General features: G+C 42.1%; 1 protein-coding gene across 6 annotated transcripts in view; it reads left to right on the top strand.

The window, feature by feature from the left end:
* GRM3 (glutamate metabotropic receptor 3) overlaps window positions 1–14,121 on the top strand; it is a 106,324-nt gene extending 92,203 nt beyond the window's left edge. For all 6 annotated transcript variants that reach the window (XM_072025937.1, XM_072025975.1, XM_072025916.1 and 3 more), the window contains 3 exons: window positions 942–2,008; window positions 7,763–7,937; window positions 13,575–14,121. In XM_072025937.1, the coding sequence (XP_071882038.1) occupies window positions 942–2,008; window positions 7,763–7,937; window positions 13,575–13,648 (1,316 nt within the window). In that variant the 3' untranslated portion in view covers window positions 13,649–14,121. The remainder of the gene's footprint in view (window positions 1–941; window positions 2,009–7,762; window positions 7,938–13,574) is intronic.
* Window positions 14,122–14,438: the final 317 nt, after the last annotated feature.

Below are 14,438 nucleotides of genomic sequence, written 5' to 3'. Positions count from 1 at the left end.
AAACACAACACCCTTTTGCTTCCTGCCTATAAAGCCATTCACCTTTGATGCTACAGAAAACGACCAATAAATCACATGGTAAATGCAATTTCCTCCTACATTTTTAATAATTCTTCATTCCCTGCATGAACCTCAGCTGGAGGAAAAATAAAAACTCTCCAGAGCTTACCAGTTGGAAGTGTTACAATATTGATTTCCCAGAGAAGGTCACAGATCCAGCTTGTGTTTTTTTTGCCTATTCCCCAAACAAGATATAAGACCAAAGCATCACATGCCGGGAAGTTCAGACCAGACAAGAAATGACAAAAAAATGGGAAAACTGAAGCAAAATAGAAGGGATTCTTGAATTCCTACAACATAGGGAGAAATTAAGAAAGCATAATAAGAAATTGTTGAGGACTTCATAGTTACTTCATCATCACTGTCACTAATACACTATTCAACTTCATTTCATCATTTAGACCATAGTTGGTCTAAAAACTGATGTTTATGGATCTGACCATTTAATATTTCTTATTCTATGATAAGTGAATTTCACCAAATAACTCTGAGTCTGAGTTAGAAGCAGACCTCTTTGTTTCAAGAAATAACGTGAAAGATCATGATTGTGCATGCTGGGGGGGGAACATTGAATAATTAATTTGTACCCAATAAAATGATAAGGATGTTGGTAATCTAACATAACTCTCCACATGTACAACTATTACTCATTCAATCAAGTGAAATAGAGTTCTATTACTTGAGTTCTTTATTTCTTCCAAGTTCAAACAATGCAAAAAAAAAAATCTCAGACAGATACAGACCTCTTGCCTTACCTGTTGGCAGTTGAGTTGGACTCTGTAAACCGTCTGGTGGCTATGCTTCCCAAAGAGATAAAAAAGTCAGCTGCTGTTTTGACACTAATATTATGTTTTTCTTTTTTTTTTTTTTTTCCTTCACAGCTCCCTTCAACCCTCCCAACTCTGCAGACAGTATGGTCAAATTCGATGCCTATGGAGATGGGATAGGCCGGTACAATGTGTTTAACTTCCAGTACACTGGAGACAGATACTCCTATGTGAAGGTTGGTCACTGGGCAGAAACCTTGTCACTTGAGGTGGACTCCATCCACTGGTCGAGGAGCTCTGTCCCTGTCTCGCAGTGCAGCGACCCCTGTGCTCCCAACGAGATGAAGAATATGCAACCAGGAGATGTCTGCTGTTGGATTTGCATTCCCTGTGAAACATATGAGTACCTGGCTGATGAATTCACCTGTGCAGACTGTGGGCCAGGGAAATGGCCCACAGCTGACCTGACTGGCTGTTATGACCTACCAGAAGACTACATCAAGTGGGAAGATGCTTGGGCAATAGGTCCTGTTACCATTGCATGCCTGGGCTTTATTTGTACTTTTATGGTCATTGCAGTGTTTATCAAGCACAATAATACTCCCCTTGTCAAAGCCTCTGGCCGTGAACTCTGCTACATATTGCTCTTTGGGGTCTTCCTGTCATACAGCATGACTTTCTTCTTCATAGCTAAGCCTTCTCCAGCTATCTGCACCCTGCGTCGCCTGGGGCTAGGAAGTTCCTTTGCTGTCTGCTACTCTGCCCTCCTGACAAAAACAAACTGCATAGCCAGAATATTTGATGGTGTTAAGAACGGTGCCCAAAGGCCTAAGTTCATCAGCCCCAGCTCTCAGGTCTTCATATGCCTGAGTCTCATTTTGGTACAGATTGTGGTGGTGTCTGTGTGGCTCATCTTGGAGGCCCCTGGCACCAGGAGGTACACTCTTCCTGAGAAAAGAGAGACTGTCATATTGAAATGCAATGTTAAAGATTCCAGTATGTTAATCTCCTTAACATATGATGTAATCCTCGTAGTTTTATGCACTGTGTATGCCTTCAAAACAAGGAAATGCCCAGAGAACTTCAACGAAGCCAAGTTTATCGGTTTCACAATGTATACAACGTGCATCATTTGGCTGGCCTTTCTCCCCATATTTTATGTGACATCCAGTGACTACAGAGTAAGTCTTTGGATATGTGTTTCCATAAATCATGTGCACCACTTAGAGGACCCTGTCATCATTCATTCACTAATATCTTCTCTCAACATCCTTTGTCCCCTGGATCCCTCGCAAACAAACTGTTTCAATGTTAATGCCCACCCAAGAATATTACAAAATTTTAGCTTATTTCTAAGAAAGATGGTCTCATTTTGAACTGTGTATGTATGGCTGGAGGTGGAAGTGATTAGTACAATCACTCTGATTGTTATAGAGACAGAACATACAAATTAAATATTCATACTAGTACATCAGTATGTGGAGCTATAGTCCTACCAGTAAACACAAGATCATGAGCTAGAGTGAGTCATAATGAGTTATTTGGTGGGGGTGGGCCTTAAATTAAAACTGAAGTAACTAGTTCCCTTCTTTTTGTTGTTGTTGTTTTGTTTTTTTATTATTATTTTTTTTTTTTTTTTTTTTGTTTGTTTTTAATTTCGAACATTTTATGCTTCAACGTAGAACTTTTTAGTTTCTCTCCACTTTGTAGAAGATAAAACACATACCTCACTGAGCAGAAAATATTGGTCTACAACCTTAAAAAATACTAAATTGTTTAAATTGTTACATATTCTTGCAAAGCTTCAGGTTCAATAAGATTGTATTTTTGGACAGAAGGAAATTGTCTCAGAAAAAAATTCTGATCTGCTCCACTGGAAATCTCACAGTTATTATGATGTGAGAAGTGACTGATGGAGTTGGCCCTTACAACAAATTATACTGAATTAATTCAACTTTCTGCCCAGAAGAAGGGTAGGAGACTAACTTAGGGTGCAATTATCAACAGTAGTTTGTACAAGAGATGGCTTGTAAAACCAGAGACTTAATAATGTCACTTAACATGCTTAGTGCGACCATCCCGAACCATTATGTTTAGTACTATTTTTCTCAGCTTAGGAAAGGTACTGAAAACCTCGAGAAAACAAGGGTAGATAACAAACGACCACAGTAAGACACACAGAGTGACAGTAAAAGAGCTAAATATATTTAGTCTAGACAAGAGTAAACCCAGGGAGACGTGATCATAGACTATAAATAATTTCAAGGCAACAAAAAGAAAGAAAAGAATTATTCAGTCTCAGGAGAAGTTAGAATGGAGAGTAATGACTTGAAGCTAATGAAGGAAAAGTTTAAGGTGTGCACTGGGGAAGAGCTCCTGACACTCAAAGTAATCAGGAAGATAGACACAGAAGGAAGGTAATATTGGTGCAGACTGTCACACAAGTGGGCAGCACAGGCACTAATGGTCAAGAGGAGCATGACAATTGCTCAAGCAATATTTTTAGCCTCGTCTCTTGAGTGGGATTTTTCAGCAGCACCTATGGGGATTTAATTTAAATAAAAGGTTCCAAATAAGACAACTTGAGTCCTACTGAGATAACAGAAAATTAGTTTGACACCTTTTCGATACTTTCATGACATGTCAGGAACTTTTTAAAAATCCCATTCTATATGAGTACATTTTTGGCTTTCCTTTGAAAATCTCATTTACTTTCCATGAAGTATCACATGTAGACTACAAATCAACGTTTGCCGTCCTAATGTATACCGATACTGGTGGCATCACTAATGAGAAAACATAATATCAGAGAAACATAATATTAGCAAAGAAAAAAGTAAATGCTGACTGGCTTGAGATTCATTACTAGGACTCACACTTCTGAAAAAAATAAGGGGGAGAACTTCTAGAAATGTATCCCAAGATTTGGTGTTGGCCTCAAATTCAGTTCAAAAAAAAAATATATATATATATACATATATATATATATATATATATATATGTATATATATACGTATATATATTTAATACTAATCCCTACCAATAATGATGTGGAAATGTCCCTGTATGAACCCTATATGAGAAGCACCAGACAGCATGTTAGATGTGTTGGGATAGCATGCATCTTTACATCTTACAGATCAACCCACCAAACAATCCTGCTATTTAGTTAAGGCCTCCTCTACTTTGATAAGGGTTTATAGTATAGCTGTGTTTTTTTCTTCTAGACTAAGCTTGCTTATATTTTCAAGACCAATATTACTTTTTTTTTCCCTAAATAAAATCAATTTTACCAGCAAATGAAATTCTGAGGGAAGAGTTTACAGTTGAACTCATAGTGATTCGATCATGAGGTCAGCTGTGGGATTTTTACACACACATTTTGTCTTCCCATAAGCACCAAGGTTGGAAAGGATTGCCTCCAGATTGCCTCAACCAACCTTCCCTGCTCAAAGCAGAGTTACCTGCAACAGGCTGCTTAGGGCTATGGCCAGTTGGGTGTTGAATATCTCCAAGGGTGAAGACTCCACAGCCTCTGTGGGCAATCTGTACCACCATTTGACCATCCTCATAGTTTACTTATGTTTAAAGAAAATTTCCCTTATTTCATTTTATGCCAATGGCCTATGTCCTGTCACTGGGCACTACTGGGAAGAGTCTGGCTCCCTCTTCTTTCCTCCCACCTCCCACACATGCACACTGATAAGATCCATCTCAGCCTTCTCTTCTCTGAGGTTGAGCAACCCCGTCTCTCTCAGCCCCTCCTCACAGGCAGTTGCTCCAGTTTCTTAATCATCTTTGTGGCCCTTTGCTGCACTCACTTCAGTAGATCCATGTCTCTCTTGTACCGGATAGTCCAGAGCTGGGTACAGCACTCCAAAGGTGTCTCACTAGTGCTGAGAAGAGGGAAAGGGATGCGTTTCTTGACCTGCTGGCAACACTCTGCCTAATGCAGCCCAGGAGGCCTACCAGGAGACTTACCCAGAGCTGCAAGGGCACGTTGCTGGCTGATGATCAACTTGCTGTCCATCACAGCCCTCAGTACCTCCTCTGCAAAGCTGCTTCCCAGTTAGTTGGCTCCCAGCTCATACTGGTACATGGGGTTATCCTGCCCAAGCTGCAGGACTGTGCTTTTCCCTTCAGTGAACTTCAGTGAGTTTCCTAACTACCCATTTCTCCAGCTTGCTGAGGTCCTACTGAATCACAGCTCTCTCGTGTATCAACCACTCCTCCCAGTTCTGTTTCATGTTTCATTTCCAAAGTTATTGAGGGTGCACTCCGTCCCATAATCCCAGCTGTTAAGGAAGGTGTTAAGCTGCACTGGCCCCGGTATCATCCCCTGGGGTAAAACACCAGTGAGTGATCTCTGGCTGGAATTTGTGCCACCGATCAAAAGCCTTTGAGCCTGCAGCCCAGCCAGTTTTCAGTTCACCCCACTGCCCACTTTTCATATCGTCAGCTTGTCAATGAGGAAGTTATGGGAGAGAGTGACAACTACCAGATACTTTCTCATCACCCACATTGTCAGTTATTTCACTGTAGAAGGAGATCAGGTTGATTAAGCAGAAATCCTCTAACTTCTGCAGGAAGACCACCTCCCAGTCCTCCCCAGTCCTCCCCAGGCATCCCTGCAGCTCCAGCACTGCAGATCTGCATCCCCCCTCAGGAGCTCAGTCTGGTTTGATTCCTCCGGTGTGTCAGGTATACTTGTCCCAGTTGGGGACCATGCCCTGTGGCACACCACCATCACTCAGCACAGAAATATAGCCTTCAGCATCATTTCTAACCCTCTTCTGTGCACACTTCTGCATGCTGCTGAACCTATTAGCTGCCCAGCACTTACAGAAGGCTCTTCCCAGCACCTGCAACATGAGTGCCCAACCCTCCTGGGGCACAAGCTCCAGCACTCTTTGATTAAGGGCAGCTGACAGCTCCTTAGGAGCTGCTGGAGGTTGGTAGAAGTCACAGCTTCCTACAGGAATCTTTTTCCCAGCAGCAGTAAGACACCCTGATGTTCCTTGGAGTTTTCCCAGGAATCCCTCAATGATCCCAGAACTAGTTTCCAGAAAGTCCCAGAAGCAGAACCCAGAAACTGCTGTGTTCGGTGGCTGCACTCTCAGAAATTTAAATGAGAGCTTCTGGAAAAGACTGATGCTATTGATTTTCATGCAGAGGTCCACATTGATTTCATCAAGGAGTTATCCTTCAGAATCAAAGATACAAAGAAACCTGATGTGACTAATAAGCACACATATTTCACAGCAGCTCCAATACCTAGCACGCTTGAGGGATTTTTTTTTTCACCCAATTACCTTAGACAAAACCTAAAGAAATGCAGATACACAGGAAGGGAAAAGTCTGGGAGTTAGACTGGTTATAATGAAATCATGTGTCAGAAGTTGCTACTGTTTAGACAGCTTCTCCCTGTATTTTCTTCAGGGGTAATTCTGGCTGCAGGAGCTCACTCCCCTGCCTGGGAGATCCTGCATGCTCTAGCAGGATTGCCTTGGCTCTGCCAGCACTGGGGTCTGTGGGGCTAGATTACACCTGGAGCCTCTGAGTGACACGGGTGGAAAGACACCCTGGGGGGACTATTTTTATCCCAAACCATTTCATTGATCAGCTGTGTAATTGTGTCTGCACAGCTGAGCTGCTCCCGAAGGCACAGACCATATCTTGAAAATGCTGGATGGATGTTTGTTTTATTAGAAAACTTCTAGTCCTATTTTACCCGTACAGTGCTTGGTTCAAGACCTGCTCAGAAGTGATGGCAGATGCCTGGGGACCAAACACAGATTGGTGACCTAGAAAGTGCAGAAGGTGTCCCTTTCTCATAATGTCCCTATAGGGTCTTCCATGATCCCTCACCTCATGAAATCTGAGCATCTTTCCATTACACTTGCCACATCCACCTTTGATAAACAGTGAATATTAATTATTTGATGACATGAATTTTACTCACTGCTAGCAATGCACTTGGTGCTCTGTGGTTATATAAAGCTACAAAGTCCATTCCGTACTCCAATTTTTATTTTGCAACAACTATTTCTGATGAGGAGACGTGAGAAGCATTCCCATGGAAGAAGGCTAATCTCCAAGGAGTGCAGGAGTGTAACTAAGGCAAAACGAGTCATGGATGTATGATCATTCAAATTATGCAGTAGATTTTATGGCAGTTTAATTCAACATCTTAATTAAGGAATCTGCTTGGAAGAAAAGAATATAAACTGAACATGAGGCAGTAAACCGGCACCTAGTTGTGAAAAAAGAGGAAGATAGACAGTGACAGAAAACCTATGCTAACAAATGGCCCAAGACAATTATTCCAAAATCCTGTAGACTTACAAAAAAAAAATCATCTCAGCCCAAAGGTCCCTGCCTCACACCCAGGGCACGTTTCAGGATCGGCCTGGCAAATGTCACCAGTTCTTAGGCTTACTCAAATTCATACCTATGTCTCAGTAAGGGATTGATCAGGTTCTCTGATTAGGATTGAAGCTGGAGGCTAAAAAGGTTTTCAAATGGATGCTTTGCACGAAGCGTCAAATGTTACCCCATGTGAAGCACTGTGCCTGCAGCCTGGTTTCCAGTGTGGCTGGCTTTGCTCAGTTGCAGCATTACAGTCTTCAAACTGGTAATCAAGGGTATCGGGGTAAAAGAAAGAGACCCTTCTCATTCTTGTGCTAAGCTGAGGGAGAACACACTTGGTCAAGCACCCCTTGATAATATGCAGAGACACAGAGCACCATCAGCACCATGCAGCTCTGTTGTATGATCCTAGGATTGTGGAAGATAGGGATGAAACAGATGTTCAAGCCAGCCTGTACCAGTGCTGATTGTGATTCCTACTGTTGTATGATGATGATGCTTCTAACACTCTGAATTTCCGAGCTTTCCACACTGAAACCTGGCCCTTTGCCCCCGCTCTCTCCCAGGTGCAGACCACCACCATGTGCATCTCCGTGAGTCTGAGTGGCTTCGTTGTGCTGGGCTGCCTGTTCGCGCCCAAGGTGCACATCATCCTCTTCCAGCCCCAGAAGAATGTGGTCACGCACAGACTCCACCTCAACAGATTCAGTGTCAGTGGGACCGGGACCACTTACTCCCAGTGTAAGTAGCAAAACCGTTGCCTTTCTGTAAAGATGTGGGGTTGCAGTGGGGTAAAGGCAGAGGATGGTTTTTTACCAGCAACCAAAAGCCTTTTGTAGGCAGGGCTGTGTAGCCCATGGAAGCATCACTTCGTTTGTGTCAGGAGAGAAAAACCTATCCTCCTCCCATGGGAATGAGCTTGGAGCCTGATCTAAAGCTCACTGAAGCCAGCAGAGAGCTTGCAGCAGGCTCTAACTCCAGCCTGTTCGGCACAAAGCAAGGGGGACCCTTCGCTTGCTGTCACTCTGGCAGCAGCACCAGGAACAGATTGCCCTGGGGTATTCCCATCAAAATGACACTCTGGCAGGACCCAGGCCACAATGCAGCTCTCTTTTGATGATTTTTATCACCCGAGTTAAAAAGGAAAAGCTCCAATTCTGCAGCAAGCACGTACAAGGGATGCCAGAAACCATTTCTGTATGCTGAGTGTGAGCAACACCCTTTGTAAATGCCACAGAAGGGAAAAGCAAGCAGTGCTGTGCTGCAAGGACAGCTCACCTGCTCAGCCTCCCTCCTTCCCTGTGCCTCCATCCCAAGCAGACTCATGTCTATGATTTTGTTATGAGGCTGTGGCTCTTCTTCTGGGTGTGTTATTCGGAGATTTTTAGGGTTTAAAAAAATAGGTCAGAAATATATCTTTTTTTTTTCCTTGTCAAACTTAACAAGGCAAGGAAGGGAGCACACAGCACCTTGTTCATGGAACTCTGCAGACAGCATGCCTAACCTGGATAGCTGGTCGAAAAACACACTGCATCTAGAGAGAGGCGAGGAATAAGAGAGAGAAGAAAGTGGGGATGCACAGAGCAAGGTTTGCCAGGAAGTTCACACTAATCTAGCCTCAGGTTTTTGAATATGACTCAATTTTCAAAAATTTCTAAACATTTTTGGTACAACAGGCTTCAGTCAGAATGTGTAAGGAGCTATAGACCCTGCAGTGTGTCAGATGGGCAGGGATGAGGAGGTAAAGGGAACCTAGCCATCCCTGGCTCTCCCTTCCCAAACCACTCGTATGCCTTGTGCGCCTTGTATGCCTGGGGGCCCTTAACAAGAGAGAGCAACCATGTGGCCCTGCACATCCTCTATCTCATCCAGCCCAGGCTCCAGAAACCAAAATTATTTGCTATTTCTGAAACCTTAAACAAAGAGGGATTAGATGACCCTAAATGTCTAAAGTGCAGAGCACTCTCAAAGGGGCTGGACTTGCAAGACCCATGGTTTCCCAAAAAACTTTAGAAGCTTGGCCATCTGACAAAATGGTAAGTCTCCTGTGATTATTTTTGTCCACTACGGATTTTGTAAAGATGTTTTTTTTTCTGATTATTTTTTTTTAAATTCCCTCATACTATTAAATAAGCTGTCTGAAACCAATTTTATTCATGGATAATTTTGTACAGGATCGCATTTTGGAATTAGATATTTTGGTTTTAATTGTAAGTACTGGATAATATAGGTATGTATATGTGCATGCATGCAACTGAGATCCTCAGTCTATACCTTTAGATTAAGAGCTCACTTTTTCAAGTTTGTAAGTATCTTTAAGACATTAAGGGAAATATAAAGATCAAGTCTTACAACCTTTTGTTACTCCAGTGGTTAGAAAGATTTCCTTGTTCCTTTGCCTTTCATGCTTACACCTGGCTGAATAAGGCGTGATGGTCTCTGTTGGTCTTTTTGGACCACAAGACACAGAAAGGACCTGGAAGAGAGACAAAAAGTTCCATCCTATATAATGGAAAAAAAAAAAAGCAGTTCCCACCTAGGGAGATTATTTAAAGAAATAACAGTGGGAATTTGTTATCTATCCTATCAGCAATATTTTTGAGGAGAACTCTCCCTCACACCCTTCCATTTATTTGTTTATGATTGTAATGCATTTTTTAAAACTGTGTAGTCATTCATAAACCTCCAAAGCCATTGTCATACAAATGTATTCTAATCCATACCACGGCCCTTTCCATGCCTGCTATCGGCCTGCTTCTACCTGTTCATCACTACCAGTTCATCTCTGGGTACGTTCCTTCAATGTCAACAGGCATACAGCAAGACAACATCAATAACCACACAGCATCTATTCAAAAAGAAAAAAAAAAAAAAGGAATCTGAAATATTCCTCTCATCAGTCCCAGAGCTGTCAGCTTGTTTCTCCTTTGGTCTTGATGGTGTTTTCATCAGTCAGAAACTGCTTAATATGAGGCTGATCAAAATTAGCTCCAGGGCATTCTGGTGTCAGCAACATCCAAACAGCCAGTTCTTGTTCATTATCAGAGCTTCAGAGAACAGGAGGTCCCCCTACACCCTTTTGCAGCTCGGATTCTTGAAAAGTATGTTTCTTACCCCCATGTCTTTCCATCTCTGTTGGCTAGGGGCTGCCACCACCTCCTTACTCTATCAGTCATTAATGCCATGAGCTGAGTGGGCCATGAACAGCAAGTGACTTGCTGAGACTTTTAAAAAGTAGGATATATGTGTACCTGGGTACACAACATGCTCTGAAATGTTTATATCCATACATGCTTATTTGGAACTGAAAATTCACCTTTGGCAGAGCACAAATTCTGCTTCCGTTATCCAGAGTTTTGCCCAGTTTTCCTGGGGACTGTTTTATGGGGCACAGAAAAGATGTTTCCATAAGGTAAGAGATCAGCACTCATAAACCTTCCTAGAGAGCTCAGGACTGATTTAAGCACCTACATGATGGGGGCTGAGCTTTTACAGCCCAAAGGTGTAATTCCCTCCATTTATGTCCCCATGGAGAGCTGCACACAGACTTCAACTCCTCCAGGTGTCCTCCACAGGGGTCAGAATAAGAACCGAAGCTACTGTTTACAGCCAAGCTGGTAAATTTTCTCTCTCATAACTTCTTTGCCTGGCCCTAGCTCCAAACGAGTGCTGATATATGGCTTTTATACATAATTAACTCACAGCTGTCCAGCTGTGAGCATGGGTAGAGGAAGTTGCACACAACAAGTTTGAGTCTGCCTGACTATAGAGGTATGGTGCAAGGTGCCTACAGTGGTGCTGAGCTCTTGTGGTTTTGCTCTGATTCTTTTCCTTGGATTATCTAATCAAAATTGATTCTGGAAAAGAGGAGATCAAAAGAGAACAACTTTTCACTTGGGCAGATAGTGATAGGACAAGGAGTAATGGCTTTAAACTAAAAGAGAGGAGATTTAGATTATATATTAGGAACAAATTCTTCACTCTGAGGGTGGTGAGGCCCTGTCCCAGGCTGCCCAGAGGAGCTGTGGCTGCCCCATCCCTGGCAGTGCCCAAGGCCAGGCTGGATGGGGCTTTGAGCAGCCTGGGCTGCTGGGAGGTGTCCCTGCCCATGGCAGGGGGTGGCACTGGGGGGGCTTTGAGGTCCCTTCCGACCCAAACCATTCTGGGATCCTATGAAAAGCATGAATTGCAGGCACATCAAGACTTCTGGTCTTGTCTTACATTTCTGCATGGCCTGAACACAAGGCAAAATGGAGGTGAGGTGTCCCTAGCAGGTTTACCGATCTTTCAGGAGACCCTGCACTTGCTACATGGCAAGAAGTTCTGAACTCTACAGTGCCAATGCTTAAGATTGTAAGGAAAAGTAAAATCTTTTGTTCAGACAACTGAGAGAGCTGGACACTCAGTGTGAACTCCACCCAGCAGAGTTAACACCTGCCTCCCAGCACTACAAGAGCAGTGCTTTCACATGCTGTGAAGAAAGCCTGGGGACTGAAAAGGCAAGGCCACTTGTTCGTCGCCTACCACCATATTCTTCCGTCCAGCTTTGGCATCCTCCTGACCCACTTACTGTGCTATTCATACTCTTTAGTGGGCTGGACGTCAAAGAGCCCCTGAAGCTAAAAAAGTTCTGGGTGGGCGACTGATTCTGACAGAACCTAAATGCTTTTGCCTGTAGTCATACTGGAGAAGAACTAGAGTTTAAAACAAGTCTCCTAAGTAGTACGGATTTTTCTGTTTGCCTATCGTAAGTGGTAATAAAAATAAGAAAAACTTCAGGTCAGTGTACTGCCAGGCTATCTCCAGTTAAAAACCAAGTATAGCTAATTAAAACCTTATAGCTAATTTCCATAAAATCCTGGACTTGAGTTCCTGTCCCCTTCTACCCACAGATTTAAGCACAGATACAAGTTGTGAAAGATGAAATTTCATTTAATTCAGATCAAGGGCTCATTCTTGGTTCTTCAGCTTATTAGGGTATGTCCCACCCTCGGAATATCAGGTTAGTCCATGGCTTCCTCTCAATTTGTCATGTTAAAGCAGTTCTATTTTCCATGAAATATTTACTCCATCAATGAAAGAATTAGAAATAGGAGCTTATTTGAAGAAATAGTGATCTATTCTGAAAATGATGCTGAGAGTATTTAGAGAACCAGTCTGCAACCAAGACTGCAGCCAGCACCAGTTTTGGAAGAGTGAGCATGCCCTTGTCAGCTACATAAATTGCTTTTTACACTGGATGATTGAGTTTACTAAGTCATTGCTTGCTGTGTGTTTTCTTTGATGAAGGCATCACATTTCTCGGGGTCACTGTTATCATTAACCCAATGTATCTTTCAAAAAACAGCTTTATGGTGCTGTAAGCAGAGATGTCACAGAGCATCAGAAAACACATTCCTGATGCCCAGTGGATAATTTTTACAAAGATGGACAAACCAGCTTGCTTTTGAATTAAAAACCACCTGTCTTTGGCAGAATGGTAATATATCCTACAGTCAAAATGCAACTACATTTGAAAACAGATTCTGGTACTCAGATTCAATTGTCATATCACTGAAGCAATGAAAACTTGTTGAAAAAAAACATTAGGCAATATAGATAGGGAAGAGAAACAGAATTTAGCCCTTACCTCTGGATGCACATTAGATCCTGATCCAGAGATCCTAGAAATCAAGGGGATTATGGCCACAAAATATTCTGGGACTATGTGAGAAATAATTTTGCTTTCAAATTCAGATATTTAAAAAATATTAATTCCATCCAATATGCACATAGATTTTTTATTATTTTTTTTTTATAATTAAAAATAGAGTAACACACAGCTCTAATGTGCAGAGGTGAATTCTCTCCTGGATTTAAAAATGCATGTGTTTTATTTCAGGAATGTCCACTCCAATCACATGAAAGCTTGTAGGATCAATTCATGCCAAGAAGAAATGAAAAATCCACAGGTTCACATTTTACTCTACAGAGATATCTTTGCACCACTCTAGCTACATTCATTCACGCTACCATGCAAAATGTTACGATTTGAGACCTATGGCCCAGAATCATCACCAAAAAAAAAAACCAACAACAACAACACAAAAAACTTCAGGCATTTTATTCAGACACTTCTTTGTCAAGCTTAATCACCCTAAGCTCTCTTAGCAAAGAAAAATCAGGTTCCTCCAGAGCGTTCCTCAGCCTCAGATCTGAATTGTCTCCTAGAGGTGCAAGCACACCTCCAGCAGCCCCACAGCTGACACAGTCACCTCTGCCAGTGACTTGTCATTGGGTATCTTAGTTAAATTGGGTGAGATGGTCCAGATCCTCATCCCATGCATTGTGATTCTGTCGCCCCCAAAGTTAGTTGATTTTCTCCTCTTTCTCTTTCAGCATCTGCTAGTATGTACGTACCGACCGTCTGCAATGGAAGGGAAGTCCTGGACTCCACCACCTCATCTCTGTGATTGTGACTTGCGGTTCAGTTCTTGAGTTTTTAGACTGTTAGGCAAAATTTTGCACATGTTGTGCACTCCAGAAACACCAGAAGACAAAAGAAAACAAAACAAGACTAGTACCTTTTTTTAGAAACAGTGTAATAAATTATTTTTGAGGATTGTACAGTATATAGTGATGTTCTGGAACTTTTTAGACTGATTTTAGCCCTTCTGTTGTTAACGGTTGTAAGGGACGTGTAAATAGCCATGGTTCACAACGTGCATAGTCCTGCAGTAAGGGAGTGATTTGTTGCAAGCACAGTTGCAATGTTAGGTGACTTCTTTCCTACGAAATTTTTTTGTAGCTCCTTGTTGTAATTAACTTAGACTGCATTTCTATGTTGTATATTACAGTTACCTTACGTGTAACAGGTTGTTTTTCTCAGCACAAAACAGCAGTATTAATGTAAAGGCACCAATAATAAAGAGATAAAAGTTTTTCAGCATGGTTTCATTTTTGTTTCTTCCCCCCTCAAGGTCATCATGCTCCTGAGGGGACTTCCCTAAACACCAGGGGAGGTAGAAAGGATAAAAAGCCTGCAGTTTAAGCATGTATGTGTACACTTAGGTGTGTATGAGTGTGTGCCCGTGTTACTAAATCCACATCACATAGTATGTGTTTATGATGGATGCTTTGTCAGGGCCAAGTACAAATCTCCTCTCCTTAAAAAAATATAATAAAAAAGCACATTATTAAAGCATCTCAAGTGCTTCTCTTGTTTTTAAAATGCAGGGTAATTTCCAAAAGTGAAAATGTCTA

Source organism: Anas platyrhynchos, chromosome 1 (genome assembly GCF_047663525.1).
Source record: "Anas platyrhynchos isolate ZD024472 breed Pekin duck chromosome 1, IASCAAS_PekinDuck_T2T, whole genome shotgun sequence".
Lineage (NCBI taxonomy): Eukaryota > Metazoa > Chordata > Aves > Anseriformes > Anatidae > Anas > Anas platyrhynchos.
Note: the sequence above shows the minus strand (reverse complement) of the source record. Positions and strands in the feature narration are given on the sequence as shown.